Source organism: Melospiza melodia, chromosome 4 (assembly GCF_035770615.1).
Source record: "Melospiza melodia melodia isolate bMelMel2 chromosome 4, bMelMel2.pri, whole genome shotgun sequence".
In the NCBI taxonomy this organism is placed as follows: domain Eukaryota; kingdom Metazoa; phylum Chordata; class Aves; order Passeriformes; family Passerellidae; genus Melospiza; species Melospiza melodia.
Window position 1 is genome coordinate 77,868,338 of NC_086197.1, and position 12,893 is coordinate 77,881,230.

Here is a 12,893-nt window from a genome sequence, read left to right on the forward strand (position 1 = left end):
TTTAAAGCCACAGTTACCAAAATATCCTATTCCAGCAGTCCCATCACTATCGGTTCTATAGCCCAGTCATTACCATAAATTATTTTACAGGACCTAAATATACATTTCCAGTCTCATGATGTCCAGACAGTCCTTCAGTCAAAGAAATTAAATGTTCCCTGTGATGAGTCCTAAGAATCTGCATTTTGGCACAAACAGGAGAAATATCCAAAACTAAAAAGGCCTTCACAGAAAAATCAGGAAACAACTATAGAAAGCCTTAACTTAAAAAATAGGATTTGAGTGTTTGAAACACAGGAAATGCTTATGGAAATGAGCAAGAACAAACAGTGATACATATCAGCATAATCAGTGCAAAGCTACAAATACGTTGTACTATTAGATATGTATTTTAAAGAACATACAGACTTGATTAAGCATAACATCAAAAGTTCAGCTGGCAATAGGTGGGATGGAATAGAGCAACTCAGATAGCATGCATTTGCAAAACAAACAAACAAAACCCAAACAAAGTCAAGAATGAAACAGGTCTTCTCAGTCACCTCTGAGGGGGCCAAGAGGGCACAAAATCCCAAGCAGCTTACAACAAGCATTTCTCTCTTGGCCTCTGGTTATTCTGTGACTTCTGTTTTGAGGAGACAAGCAGCTATCACCAGTCTGTAGCCTATGAATATTGTCTAGGAATTTCTGACCTCAGTGCTCAGAGTATGTGCAACCACAGTCCTGTTTAAACCCAGCACAGAGTGGTTTGCAGGCCTGGGGTGGGCCAGTCCCACAGAAGATGGTCTCTCTATGGGACACCAAACAGCAGGATTTTAAACAGTTCCTAAACAGGGATGAACACTTTTTGCATCCTTCCACCTTCTGCCTAGACTAGTCATTGAATATCTGTGCCACCCTTTTATACTATCTCGAGAACCTGACTCACCAAGATTATTGTAGGGCAAAACTCACCAATATTGGTGAAGGCAAAACTCACAAAGATTATTGGTGAGGGCAAAACTTCCTATTTCTAGCAATTTCTTCAATTTGTATAAGGATGTGAGCATGCCTGAACTGGAGGGCTATAGAATGAAAATAAACACACATCTTTAACCAGACTTCTCTTTAACAAAGGTGAAGTAGAATTCCTGTGAAGTAGCACAGCATAGTTTTGAATAATCTCTGGAGACAGTAATATGCCAACCATTTGGAGAAGCTCTGTACCTAATGCAGAGTTTGAGGTTGATATCAGATAACTTCTGGTTTTATATCTCTTGTGCTTATTACATACAAAGCAAAGTAAAAACCTGTGATACAAAGAAGTCTCTCATTGGCCTGCAAAAGCCAACTCAGTATCTAAAGACATTGTTCTTTAAGTACATAAATCAGTAAGTACAGAAAATGTAAATAATTATTTTGTTACCTGAATTTTATAAAACATATTGATTACTGTAATTCCTTCATTTCAAATGTCTGAAGATTGTTGTTACTTATTTCCTTTCTAGACTACTAAAAATCTAACTCATTTACTGTGACACTCCTCTGATCATCATATAGTTATATAATTACACAGTTCAACTGAACAAAAACACCACTGAAACTGTTTACTATTTCTAATGAGCAATTTTTAAAGTTCCTCTTCTTTTTCCACACTGGATAGTTAAAAGGCTTTATCCATTTCAACCGATAGCTTCATCATACTTTTTTCTAAAAGAAAAACATAAACTATTTTCAGCCCACTCACACAAAGTCTTGGTGTATAATATCAAACTCTTTGATTTGTTGCACATACATTGCAAAATGTCATCTTGTCCTTTTTCTAATGGCCACGGCCAGAGTACACTTATGATCATGGCTGATTTAAGTCACTGATTTCTTCACACTCAAAATCACTGAAGTATACAAAAGCAGAGAAGTTCTATTGAATTTTAATTTTGAAGAGCAGTATCTCAGACTGAGCCTTCTTTTTTCTCTGAAAAGTCAATCAGACTAGTAGTGTGCACTCATGGAGCTCTCAATGAATATAAACTAGAAGGAAGTTGCCTATGTGCTATGCAGAATTGTACAGGCAACTCTCAGTTGTATGTGGGTGTGTAACCCAGGTTGCAGATTAGCAGTGCTGTGCTAAAACAAAGCAGAAAAAAAAGGAAAAACACCCACCATTCTTCTTTGGATTTCTGATCTCACTTTTACTTGAGTTTAACTCCATTCCTTGAGAAATGTAATACACATAGGAAGTTCTTATCTAATGTAGACATGCTTTGTATTACCTGGGTGTTAGCTTTATATGGGTTAGTCTATTCCATTGCTAGTTTCAATAATTAAGAACTGACTCTGCAACTGTGCAGGAGCCCAGCAGCCTACAGGTTTATTAAACATTTGCTAAAAACCAAGTACTTGCCAAAATATCTCCCTAACTCACCACAAAAATCATCAGAGTTCCCTTTAATATTATTTTTTTAAACCCATGAGTGATAAAAACCTGCTGCATTACTGGATTCCTATTAATATAAATAAAATTTTGAGATGCTTGAAAGTCAAAGCAAAAGCAAAACAAGTGAACAAACACAATGCACTTAAAAGCAGACAGACAGAATGGACTCCTCTGCCTCCAAGGTGTAGAGACTGACAAAAAGCCATTTTATAATAAGACTTTTTAGCTGTATCAAAAACCTTGACTTAATTGGCTAACTGTACATTTTATTCATTTAGAGGGTAATTAACACCGACTATGCTTTTAAAATACAATGTGCTCTTGGGCAACGCAACAAAAACAGTGGTTTCCTTGTGAAAAATTTGTGAGAGGGAAAATTGTTTCCTGCTGCCCCCTCCCCACTCTCATTTTTGTTTGCATAACACAAACAGCATCTACTTCATGAGCAAAGCCAGAGGACGGAGGTAGCCAGCGTGCCAGCCAAGCGCCCTGAGAGCCACAGAGGCAGCTGGAAGGAGCTGGCAGCGCCTCTCCATCCTCAGGGGGGGACCCAGACACTGGCAAACCCTGGGAAGCTGCTGCAGGAGCTTTTCTCCTGGGCAGGAGGGGCTGAGGCACTTCCCAAGGAGCAGGAGAAACACAAAACCCAGCCTAGGAAACATTTGATCCTGTAGAGGGATCGTGAAGAGGCTGCCAAAGGGCCATGGGGCAACAGAGGGCAGGAAAGGAACAGGGGTAGAAAGCCTTTCTTTCAGGGAATCTGTTTTTTTTTTTCCTCTCTCATTAGAAAATTTAAACTTTTGACTTAACATTACCCATGAACATTATAGATCAATGCAGATATAAAATATTGTGATATTCTTTGCTATTCTGAAAAGAAAGGACTAACCTACCAGCCCTGTATTCTAGCTTTGGCAATAGCTTAACTCCTGTACTAAAATGAAAGCAAAAGGCTCCTCATACTGTGACACAACAGTGAACTGAATTGGAATGAACCTTCTTGCTCCTTTGAATTTATACCTTAATACATTAGTTTTGATATGCTGACTAGGATCAAAATGACACTGATGGCAAAAAGTGCAAGCACTGCTTTAGTTCATGTAAACATTCAGTTCTTTGAGGAACCTTTCTAAACTACTTGACATCCTGTATCAGTGTGTAATCATCCTGTACCCACTGAGCAATACCATTGCATAAAATGCTACTTTATATGTTGGATTTTAATTTCACTTAACATCCCCTTGTCCTTTCAACACTGGAGAAAAATAAAGCTAAATACTTCTGTCACAAGATTTCTTACTGGCACAATTCTTTAAAATCCACTTAATAAAAACTACCTGCCCTTTCTCAGGTAGCAATACAGTATTGTCATATAGCCAAAGAAATTATATTCATATCAAAAGAAAAACATTTATCAAAATATTTGCTTTCAGATTTGTTTACTGTTTATTATTTGAATTTACATCAGTTGCTCCTTGCAAAACTTCCAGGGAAATAATTTAAATTTTCTTTTCTTTCCCACTGCATAGTAAATACAGCCTTCTTAGTATTTCAGAAGTATAGTACTATAGAAATGTTAGGGCCTGCTTCTGCTCCAAATGAAGTTAATGGGAAAACACCAACTAACTTTATTAAGAGTTAGGTCAGGCCCCAGATTTGCAGCTTTTGAAATTTCATAGTTGAAAATTTTCTGGCTAATCATCAGAACTGACTACTTCTACAACTATATACTATTTACAACTTTATTTATATGTACTTCTTTATTACAATATGTAATATCAATGTTCCTTGTAAAGGTTACTATTTTAAAGAAATTAGACAAGTTATTGCCAATCAACCTTTTAATAAACTTAAGTGGGATGACTTTCAGAATTTTTCTCAACATATGATTCAGTTTTTATTCACTCCTTCTATCTTTGACAATTGCTTAACTACCTTAATTTCAAAGCCTTTTCCAGTGTAATAAAAATGTCCTTTTGGTAGAAGTTTATTGGTCCCATTTCAAATTACGTTCTGAAACATTCCTACACTGATGAGGACTCGTTGTTTTAGCATTTTTTCTGTTTCAACACAGTATATAAAGCCATGCCTCTCACCAATCAACCTCAGTATAAAAGTGTAAGTGAGGTCAAACAGATCGCTCACCAAATCTTTGATCAAGTTGTCTGATCACAAACAGACACAACTGTCTGAATTGTTGCATATGTTATATAATGTTATCACACAAATTTAAGCTTTTCCATTATTGACTGCTACTTGTGTACGCACACGTGAACTTGCTGGTCATAAAACTGCAACAAAGGACAAGATATACCAATACTGAATTCAGACCTCTAGTCTTGTCTCTCCCAAAATTAAGAAAAATCTGTGTTCTTTATGACTGATCAACTCATGGTTTTGTGCTTCAGTTATACACATTTTCCAAAATTAAACTGTGAAGTTAATGTCAAATACTGTGTTGTAACTTTAAATATAACTGACATATTAGAACAGATAGATGGGTAATTATGATAAACTACACAATAGTGCTACTGCAGATAATATAATTTATCAATCCTGTGGTCCCCATCATTCATGCATTTACAGTTTGGGAATACAGTGACTGCAAAGGATAATAATTCATAATGGCTACATTCTCAGTACTTCATGCTAGCTCACTAGACAAAATAAAAAAGGTTAATTGTATAACTGGAAAAATGTAAAATTTTATTCCAAGAAAATTAACAAGCTACACAGGTAAATTTTGGCAAATGCAACTTTATATTGAAATCCACACATCTGTATCTTAAAGAAGGAAAGACTCACAGACTCTAATGTATTTCTAAAATACTAAGAAATCATAGTATATGCTTTCACAAGTTAAAACTTAAATAATTTAAAACAACCAATACACCAAAATGTGCAGAAAATATAAACAAGACTGTGCCTTCAGTAGAATAAATGCTTCACAAATTGTGCAAGATATCATACTAAGGCTGCGGTCTCCCCATGACAGCTGTCTTAAAATATAAACATACATCAACTGCCTGTGTTTCTCAGAACAAACTAGAAAGGGCGGCACACCTAGAAAAAAATCATATAATCCCAGTGATGTGCATATTGATTTTGGGAACCACTGGAGTAAAAAGGAAAAAAGAGGACTAAGTGATCTTTCATGCACTCCCAAATGACTGGCCAGAGTTATTGATTCAATTTTCCTTGCTTATTTGCTTCAATGCTAAACAAAATGGAAGATACTAGATAACCCTTTAAGGCAACATGTGTTTATTCTGTATAATTATAACTGTTCACTTATGACTGGATATTATCATTAACGTTGCCTAACAGACTGATATCTAGCTTTTTAAAAAATATAAATAAGAGTCTATTAAACTTTATACCAAATCAGCAAAAAACACAGAATACAGTTAAATGTTAGTAATTTCACTGTTAAGGAAAATGGTAATTAGAAAGAGTAATATATTTGGAGAAAAAAAAAATTAAAGTCAAAATCTGAACAAAAATACTGCTTTGGAATGCTCCCCAAAACTTACTCACAAGGCAAACAGATTTGTAAGTGTGATAATCCAATAATGCATGGCACATCTTTAATCAGTTACAGTACTTGAGTCCCCAGTTTTCAGTCTTTTCAAAATAATAATTGTATGAAATGTTTTAAAGGTCTTCAGATGTCTAAAATTAGTTTTATCAACACATTAACCTCATATCAACTTAATTTATTAAGATGTCCAATGCTAATCTTTTTGATGTTCTTATTTTATGTAGTGATATACACAGCATTTAGCACTGATACTTAGCACCTGCTACTTTCATAATCTAGATTTCAACCACATAAAGGAATTCAGGGCAGTAGTTCAGTCCTTTGTTCTTAATTACAAACCTTCAGCAGTGGTCAGCAGGAACATGTTTAGGTTTAAAACAGGATTAGAGGTGAGCTATTGCAGAGACTGCAGAATGTTGCCCAAATCCTTACAGCTGCTGACGTCCCATTCTTGATTTTCTCCTCAAGACATGGCTACAGGCCACAATTGCTTAGCAGAGAATGGTAGTGTTTCACAAGGCTAAAGATTTACAGATGCTCCCTCATATAACACAGTAAGGTTCCCTTGGTAACCTGGATTTTCTGCAGTAAAGAAGGGTTGTGCTGAAACAGCGCCTCAGCTCCCTGTTGGAGAAAATGCAGACAAAAGGATTGATTCCAGCTTGGGCAAAACTCATCCAGACAGCGGCCGTTAGAAATCCCCCAGGTACTACAGGCCCTCTCGCGAAAACTCTCCAGTAGCAGGCTACCAAATAGGGACCCCACAAGGTCAGAAAGAGGAATGTCATGATGTAGAACATTCTGCTGATTCTCTTCTCCATTTTGAATTCGTCTAAAACCAGCAGCCTCCTCCTGCCTGTGGTGTTGGCGTTCTGCCTGATTCCCAGCAAGGTTGGAGGCGTGGGACCCCTTCCGAATCCAGCCAGCCAATTCGCAGCCGCCTGACCGCTCGCTCCGGGACCATGGAAAGTCCAGTTCTGGCTCACTGCTGCAACAAACTGGACTGGCTTCATTTTCCTGCGATCGTGAACAAAAAATATCAGCTTGAGGTAGACAAGCTGTGTGGCTAGGAGGATAAGGGCAAGAAGAAGCATAAATCCCAATGAATCATTAGCCCTGAAGGAACGATGCTGGAAAGTGCATTGGTCTTCCTCCCTAATGAACGAGTAGGTGCCCACATCTAGAACTGGGGGGAAAGCCATGGCTACAGAGAGAGTCCACACCATACAGATAACAGCCAGACAAGTCCAGAAGGTCAGTCTCTTCGTATAAAAACGGTGGTGGGCAATAGCTAAGTATCTCGTGACGCTTATGCAGAATAACATGAAAGCGGTGTGAAAGCAGGACAAAACCCCCAAAAAGGCAATCACTTTGCAAGTAAGAGTCCCATAAGTCCACGTAGAGCCATTTTTTACCGAGGTGAAAACAAAAGGGAAACAAATTGCAGATCTGAGGATATCTGAGCAGCAAAGATCCAACAGGAAGTAGTAAGGAGCTCTATGCAAGGTCTTATCTTTGACTAGCAAAATGGAGATCAGAAGGTTACCCACCACACTGACTCCTATTATGAAACCCAGTGAAGTCAGTTTCAGAAAAGCTGTTAAAGGAGAGAGATTTTGCAAAATGTTGTCAGCTGCATGGCTGTAGTTCGCCATAGATGGATGGATGATATGTATATTGCCTCAGTCAAGTCTCATGATCTATATTTAAGAACAAGGAAAAAATAGATCCATACATCTTACTGAAAATGTAATCCACAAACAGAACTGATCTTGTGTCTAGTCATACAGTACATCCTCTTCTTTCTGATTTGTCATGCCATCAAAATATCTGAAAAAAAATCGAGCTATCAGTTCTTAAGTTAACACAAAATGATGTCAGAAAGTGCTAGCAAAGATGTTAATTTATGGAGAACAGAATGAAGTTGTAAATTTGAGTACTATTGTTTGTTTTTAAAAAAACACGAGGCTTTTTTTTTTTTTACTGACTATTTAGTATAATTGATTATTGGCAGATTTGTTACAGTTTCATGACTGACCAGTGCCCCTTATATTTGGTAGCACATATAATTTCACAGTTAAAGCCTCAGAGATTTTATGAATCAAAAGATTCCAGTTTGCAAGCCCAAGAGTGAATCACTGACATCTTTTTTAAAGAATCCCCAAAGACTGCTGATATTTTGACATTACCTACATTTATTTTATGGCTACAGTATTTGTCAATGTTTTAAGAGGCAACTGCTGTGTTGATATGGATCACACCCAAAGAAACCCTGCAGAATTTATGTTTTTTAACCCAAGTCACCAAAGCACATTAATCACACAGTGTTAGTTTATGCATTTTGTAAGAGAAACAGTATTCACTACCCCCCTCCCTTCCTGCTATAAACAATAATTTTATCGTTTAGCCTTTTCGATAAACAGGTATCTAGACAGTCGATAGCAGTATGCTTTAGGGTGTCGTCCCCCCCGGCCTCCCCCCCTTCCCCCGTGCTTTAATGCAAATCGTTAAAGCCTCGACATAATTCATAATAAGCGACGGTCAGTGTAAATACTGAGCAAAACCAGGCAGCACAGCCCAGATATAATGCCCACCCTTTCGGGAGAGCTGGTTTTGGTTATGCTTAAATAAACATAAAAATTGTTGGTTTTTTTATTTTTGGTTGTTTTCCTGTTTTTGCTAATTAGGGCTCCATGATTCCCATTAATCCTCCCAGTGAATCGTACCGGAATACATTTTATGCAATAAAATATAATAAAGAGCTGTCTGTTGCTGCTTTTAATTTTTTTTTTTCGGTTTTGTTTTGTTTTTCTTTTTTCTCCCTCCAGAGCCAGGCACAGGAGCCACAGCGGGCATGATCAGGCTCCTTCGTTATTCACACGAAGTGTTTCCTATGCCACCTCGGGCGTACAAAGGATATTCCCACTGAATCCCAGCAAAACCCTTCCATTCTTACCGTCCACAAAAGAGCCTGATTGCTGCTGTGTAAACAGAGGCTGATCAGATCATGGCATCGTTTTGGAACCATGAAACCAGGCTCCCCCTCCCCCTCCCGGCAGCCCCGCCGCTGCCCCTGCTCGGCGGAGCTGTCCCCGCGGCGGCCGGCCCAGCCTCCGCGCTCACGGGGCCCGCGCGCCCCGGCCCCGCCGCGCACGGCTCGCCCGCTCGGCGCCCTCACCGCCGCCGCTCGCACCCCGGGCCGCTCCCCGCGCCCGGCCGTGCCGCGCTGGGCTGGCTGCGCCGCCGCTGCCTGGCATCAGCCGCATCTGCCGGAGCCGTGCGAGAGCCCCCCGCGGCGGGGAGCTGGGGAGAGCGGAAGAGGCATTGTCTGTCTGGGAGGGCTTCCATCATGCCCCTTCTTTGGAAACCAGCCCCGCAGCGCCGAGCGGGAGAGCCCTCTCAGCACGCACCTGCAGCCGCGGCAGCCTCGGCGCCCCCAGCCCCTCTCCTCCTACCTGTTGGTGCCGGAGATCCCCACATGCCAGAGCTGCTCCTTCCCGGGGACCGGGGGCTGCTTTACCCTGGCGGTCTTTTCTATTCTCCTCTACCGTCATTCATTCTTCTTTCTCTCAATCCTTTTCCTTTCTCCCTTTTATTTTTTTTTTCAATTTCCTTTTTTTTTTTTTTTTTTTTTTTTTTTTTTTTTTTTTTGCCTCGGTACCTTGGCTGAGGATCCAGTCAGCGGCTCGGGCGGCGCATGCTCGCCGCGCCTCCCCCCTGCGCGCCGAGCCCCGTCCTCCCCTGTCGCAGCGCCACAATCTCTCCCTGTAACGCAGCGGCGGCGGCCGCCTCAATGAGGGCACGGCAGGCTCGGCGGCGGCAGCCGCTGCTGTCTCAGAGAGGGCACGGCAACCTCGGCGGCAGCAGCAGCAGCAGCGTCCTCAGTGGTGCGCAGGCAGCCCCGGCGGCAGCAGCCTCCTCAGTGCGGGGAAGGCAGCATCCTCAGCGACGGGAAGGCAGCCTCCTTGGCAGCACGTTCCCATCGCGATGTACAGCCCAGCTGGATTTATTGGCGAGCCCGGGCGAGCCAGTGAGGAAAGGGAGGGGAAGGAATTAGGTCCTGCGCTCCTTGTTTATGCCTTTGGGCTCCCCCTCCCGCCCCATTCGCTTACGACGGGGGTCTGGAAGCGCTGCGCGTCGCAGCCTGTCAGGAGAGGCGCCGGGCGGTTTCTTCAGCTGCCGCTGCTCGATCCTCCCGCTCGTGGCTCCTTTTCCTTCCTCCCGATTCCCACCCGGTGAATTCCTTCTTCCTGACCCCCGAGCCAGCGCCTTAACGAGCGCCGTTGTTGGCGGAGGGCGCATTCGCCGCGGGGCCGTGAGGACGCCGCACCTTTCCCCGGCAGCCCGCGGAGCGGCTCCCGCCGCGCAGCCCGAAGCCGGCGCAGAGCCGTCAGCGCGCTCGCTGCGTGGCGGCGGCGATGAGCCCGGCGGCGATGAGCCCGGCGGCGATGAGCCCGGCGGCGATGAGCCCGCTGTCAGCCCGTTCCGCCCGCGGCAGGGCCCGCCGTGCCCCTCGGCGCGCAGGGCGGCAGCGGCGGCCGCCGCGGAGGAGCGCCGCCCGAGCCGGCGGCCGGCGGGGATCGATCCCGAGCCGTCCCGATGATGTCATGCGGGCCGGTGGGCCGGGGCGGCGGCGCCGGGAGGCGGCGGGCTGCAGCCGGGGCCTCCCGCCGGCCCCCGCACCCGCGGCGCTGACCCGCGCTGGGGCCGCCGTGGCAGAACCGGGAGGCAGCGGGAAGGACTGGGGGACCCCTCCGCCCTCCCGCCTCTCCGGTTTGTGTGCAAGTTTATCCGGGAGAAGTGGGAACGTGAAAGCCGTGCCCCAAGAGTAATTCGCTTTGGCTGCAAGGCAGTTGAGGAACAGCTTGTTTTGGGTCGAGAGATTTGGATCCCGAGGAACTTCTTCGCTGGGAGCTTCCGTTCAAGCCAGAATAAATCCTTCTGTGGGACAGATTTATAGGGTTGATTCATAATGTGTGTCACATCCGTGAGACCGTTAGTAGACTACAGGCATTTTTTAAGGCTGTTGTCAGGTTTGGGTTCTTTTTTTTTGACACTCAGTAAAAGGCATTGGAATTGGTTGCCAAACCACAAAATTAGCTTCAGTAGCAGGCTGACCAAGCCTAGAGGTCTCCAGCCACTGGAAACTACGTGTATTCAAAACCAACATCCCTCTACTTCAACCATGTGACTTGTTTCAGATAAAATTTATTCTTAGGCAGAAAACTGACACAAAGCTCAGGCGCCACACAATTTTTAATTTTCTCTGCAAACATACTTATGAGGACATGATGGTGCTCATCTTTGGGGTGGCAGGGGTTAGCTTCACTTTTAAAAACTGGGTGGTTGTTAAAGCTACTACTTCAAGTTGCACTTCTCATGTTGCAAACACCTAAGCTGTGCAGACTCTCCTCCTTTCTCTGTTGTTAAATACAGGTACCCACAGTGACATGAACAATAACCTTTGAGGTCATTCTTAAAGGAAGTAGCTTTAATGGTCTCTCTAATATAGAGCTCTCCAAATGCCATGCATGGAAATGAAACATTTGCAATGCAAGATTAGGAAGATTTATAATACTTAGTACTGAATGACTATAGTATGGTCATGGTCAGGGCCTGTTCTTACACTCTGGTATGTGTAAGAGTGATGATTTTTTGTTAGGAGTAAACAAGGCAACAGAATCATCATAATAAAATAGATCCAGTGACGCAGGTTTTAAGTTTTTTTCTCTCTGGGCTTTCTTTTAGAGATGTTACAAGATTATGTTGGTATATAACATTTTAAAACTTGCTCTCCTTTTAGACCTGTAACAAACTGCTTAGAAGTAACCTGTGAACTTCAGAATTCATTCACTGTTCAACCACCAGTTCAGCATAAATCCATTTGTCGTCACAGGTGTAACCTGAGAACAAGTGTTCTAATTTTGTTCAACAAAATGTAGACATCTAGATTGAAGTGCCACATGACACAGTTCGTTTCCTATATTAGAAATCACTGAGAAAGATATGCATTAGATTATCTCATTCTGAGTCACAAACTCAAAGTCCATCACATGGGTTGAACTCCATTCTGTTTGTTGTAAGGGTAGAGTCAGTCAAGAGAAGCCTTTGTTGCAAAGTAAGAGGGTGGAGTGACATGATGCTCCAGAAAGCAAGAGCAGTTGGAACATAGCGAGAAGAGATATGTAAGGACAGGTAATGAGGTCTGTGCTGACAAGTTCTTCAAAACAGCTGGACTAGAAATATGAAAGGTTCATTAAAAAAAAAAGCGTGAGGCAGCCCAAGTTGCATAGTGAGATTAGGGGCAGCCAAGAAGAATTTCTTGGGGTTTTGGCACAAGGAAGGATCCTGAGTCTTGAATAAAGTGTCCACCAAACAATATAAGGGGGGTAACACCAAGGGCAACACAAAGGAGACTTCAAAACACAGAGGACCTGTGGTCCCAAGCAACCATATCAGAAGTAGTGGTTACTCGTAGGGAATTAAATAGCTTTCCTTGACATTTTTTCTTTTCATACTTATGTACTGCTGTGCCCCACGGAGGAAGGGTAGAAGGAGAATGTAAGTGAAGTACAAGCACAAGAGGGTTCATGTACCTTGTTAAAGTTAACAGCAGACTGACTAGAACTTTCACTAGAAAATGAGAGAGGCAAGACAATTTCACTGATTTTCTGATTTAGATCAAAGATGAGAACCATCTACAGGTTTGGAAAACTCTGCTATAAAGTTCTTGAGAGTTATGGTACAGAGCTCTTTCATTTTCTCCTGTTTGAGTTATGTAAGTATCAAAGCTAAGAAAATAAGTGGTGAAATACTCAGCTTTGTTGGTGGTGACTGTTGGTGGATTCTGTATTCCAAGTCTTTAGTGTTTTTTTCCAAATTAGATACTATTCAAGAATGACCAAGGAACATTGTTCAGTGAATTGGATCCACTAA

At 42.4% G+C, this 12,893-nt stretch overlaps 1 protein-coding gene across 3 annotated transcripts; it reads right to left on the reverse strand.

The window, feature by feature from the left end:
* Window positions 1–3,849: 3,849 nt before the first annotated feature.
* On the reverse strand, window positions 3,850–10,344 carry GPR85 (G protein-coupled receptor 85). Of its 3 annotated transcripts, XM_063155278.1 has the most exons (3): window positions 10,070–10,344; window positions 9,619–9,957; window positions 3,850–7,787 (listed from the first exon to the last, which is right to left on the reverse strand). In XM_063155278.1, the coding sequence occupies exon 3, from the start codon at window positions 7,610–7,612 to the stop codon at window positions 6,500–6,502; it is 1,113 nt and encodes a 370-aa protein (XP_063011348.1). In that variant the 5' UTR covers window positions 7,613–7,787; window positions 9,619–9,957; window positions 10,070–10,344; the 3' UTR covers window positions 3,850–6,499. The 3 variants fall into 3 exon arrangements, with proteins under 3 accessions (XP_063011348.1, XP_063011347.1, XP_063011349.1); XM_063155277.1 differs by lacking the exons at window positions 9,619–9,957; window positions 10,070–10,344 and adding an exon at window positions 9,413–9,555; XM_063155279.1 differs by lacking the exons at window positions 9,619–9,957; window positions 10,070–10,344 and adding an exon at window positions 8,914–9,012.
* Between the last annotated feature and the right edge of the window lie 2,549 nt (window positions 10,345–12,893).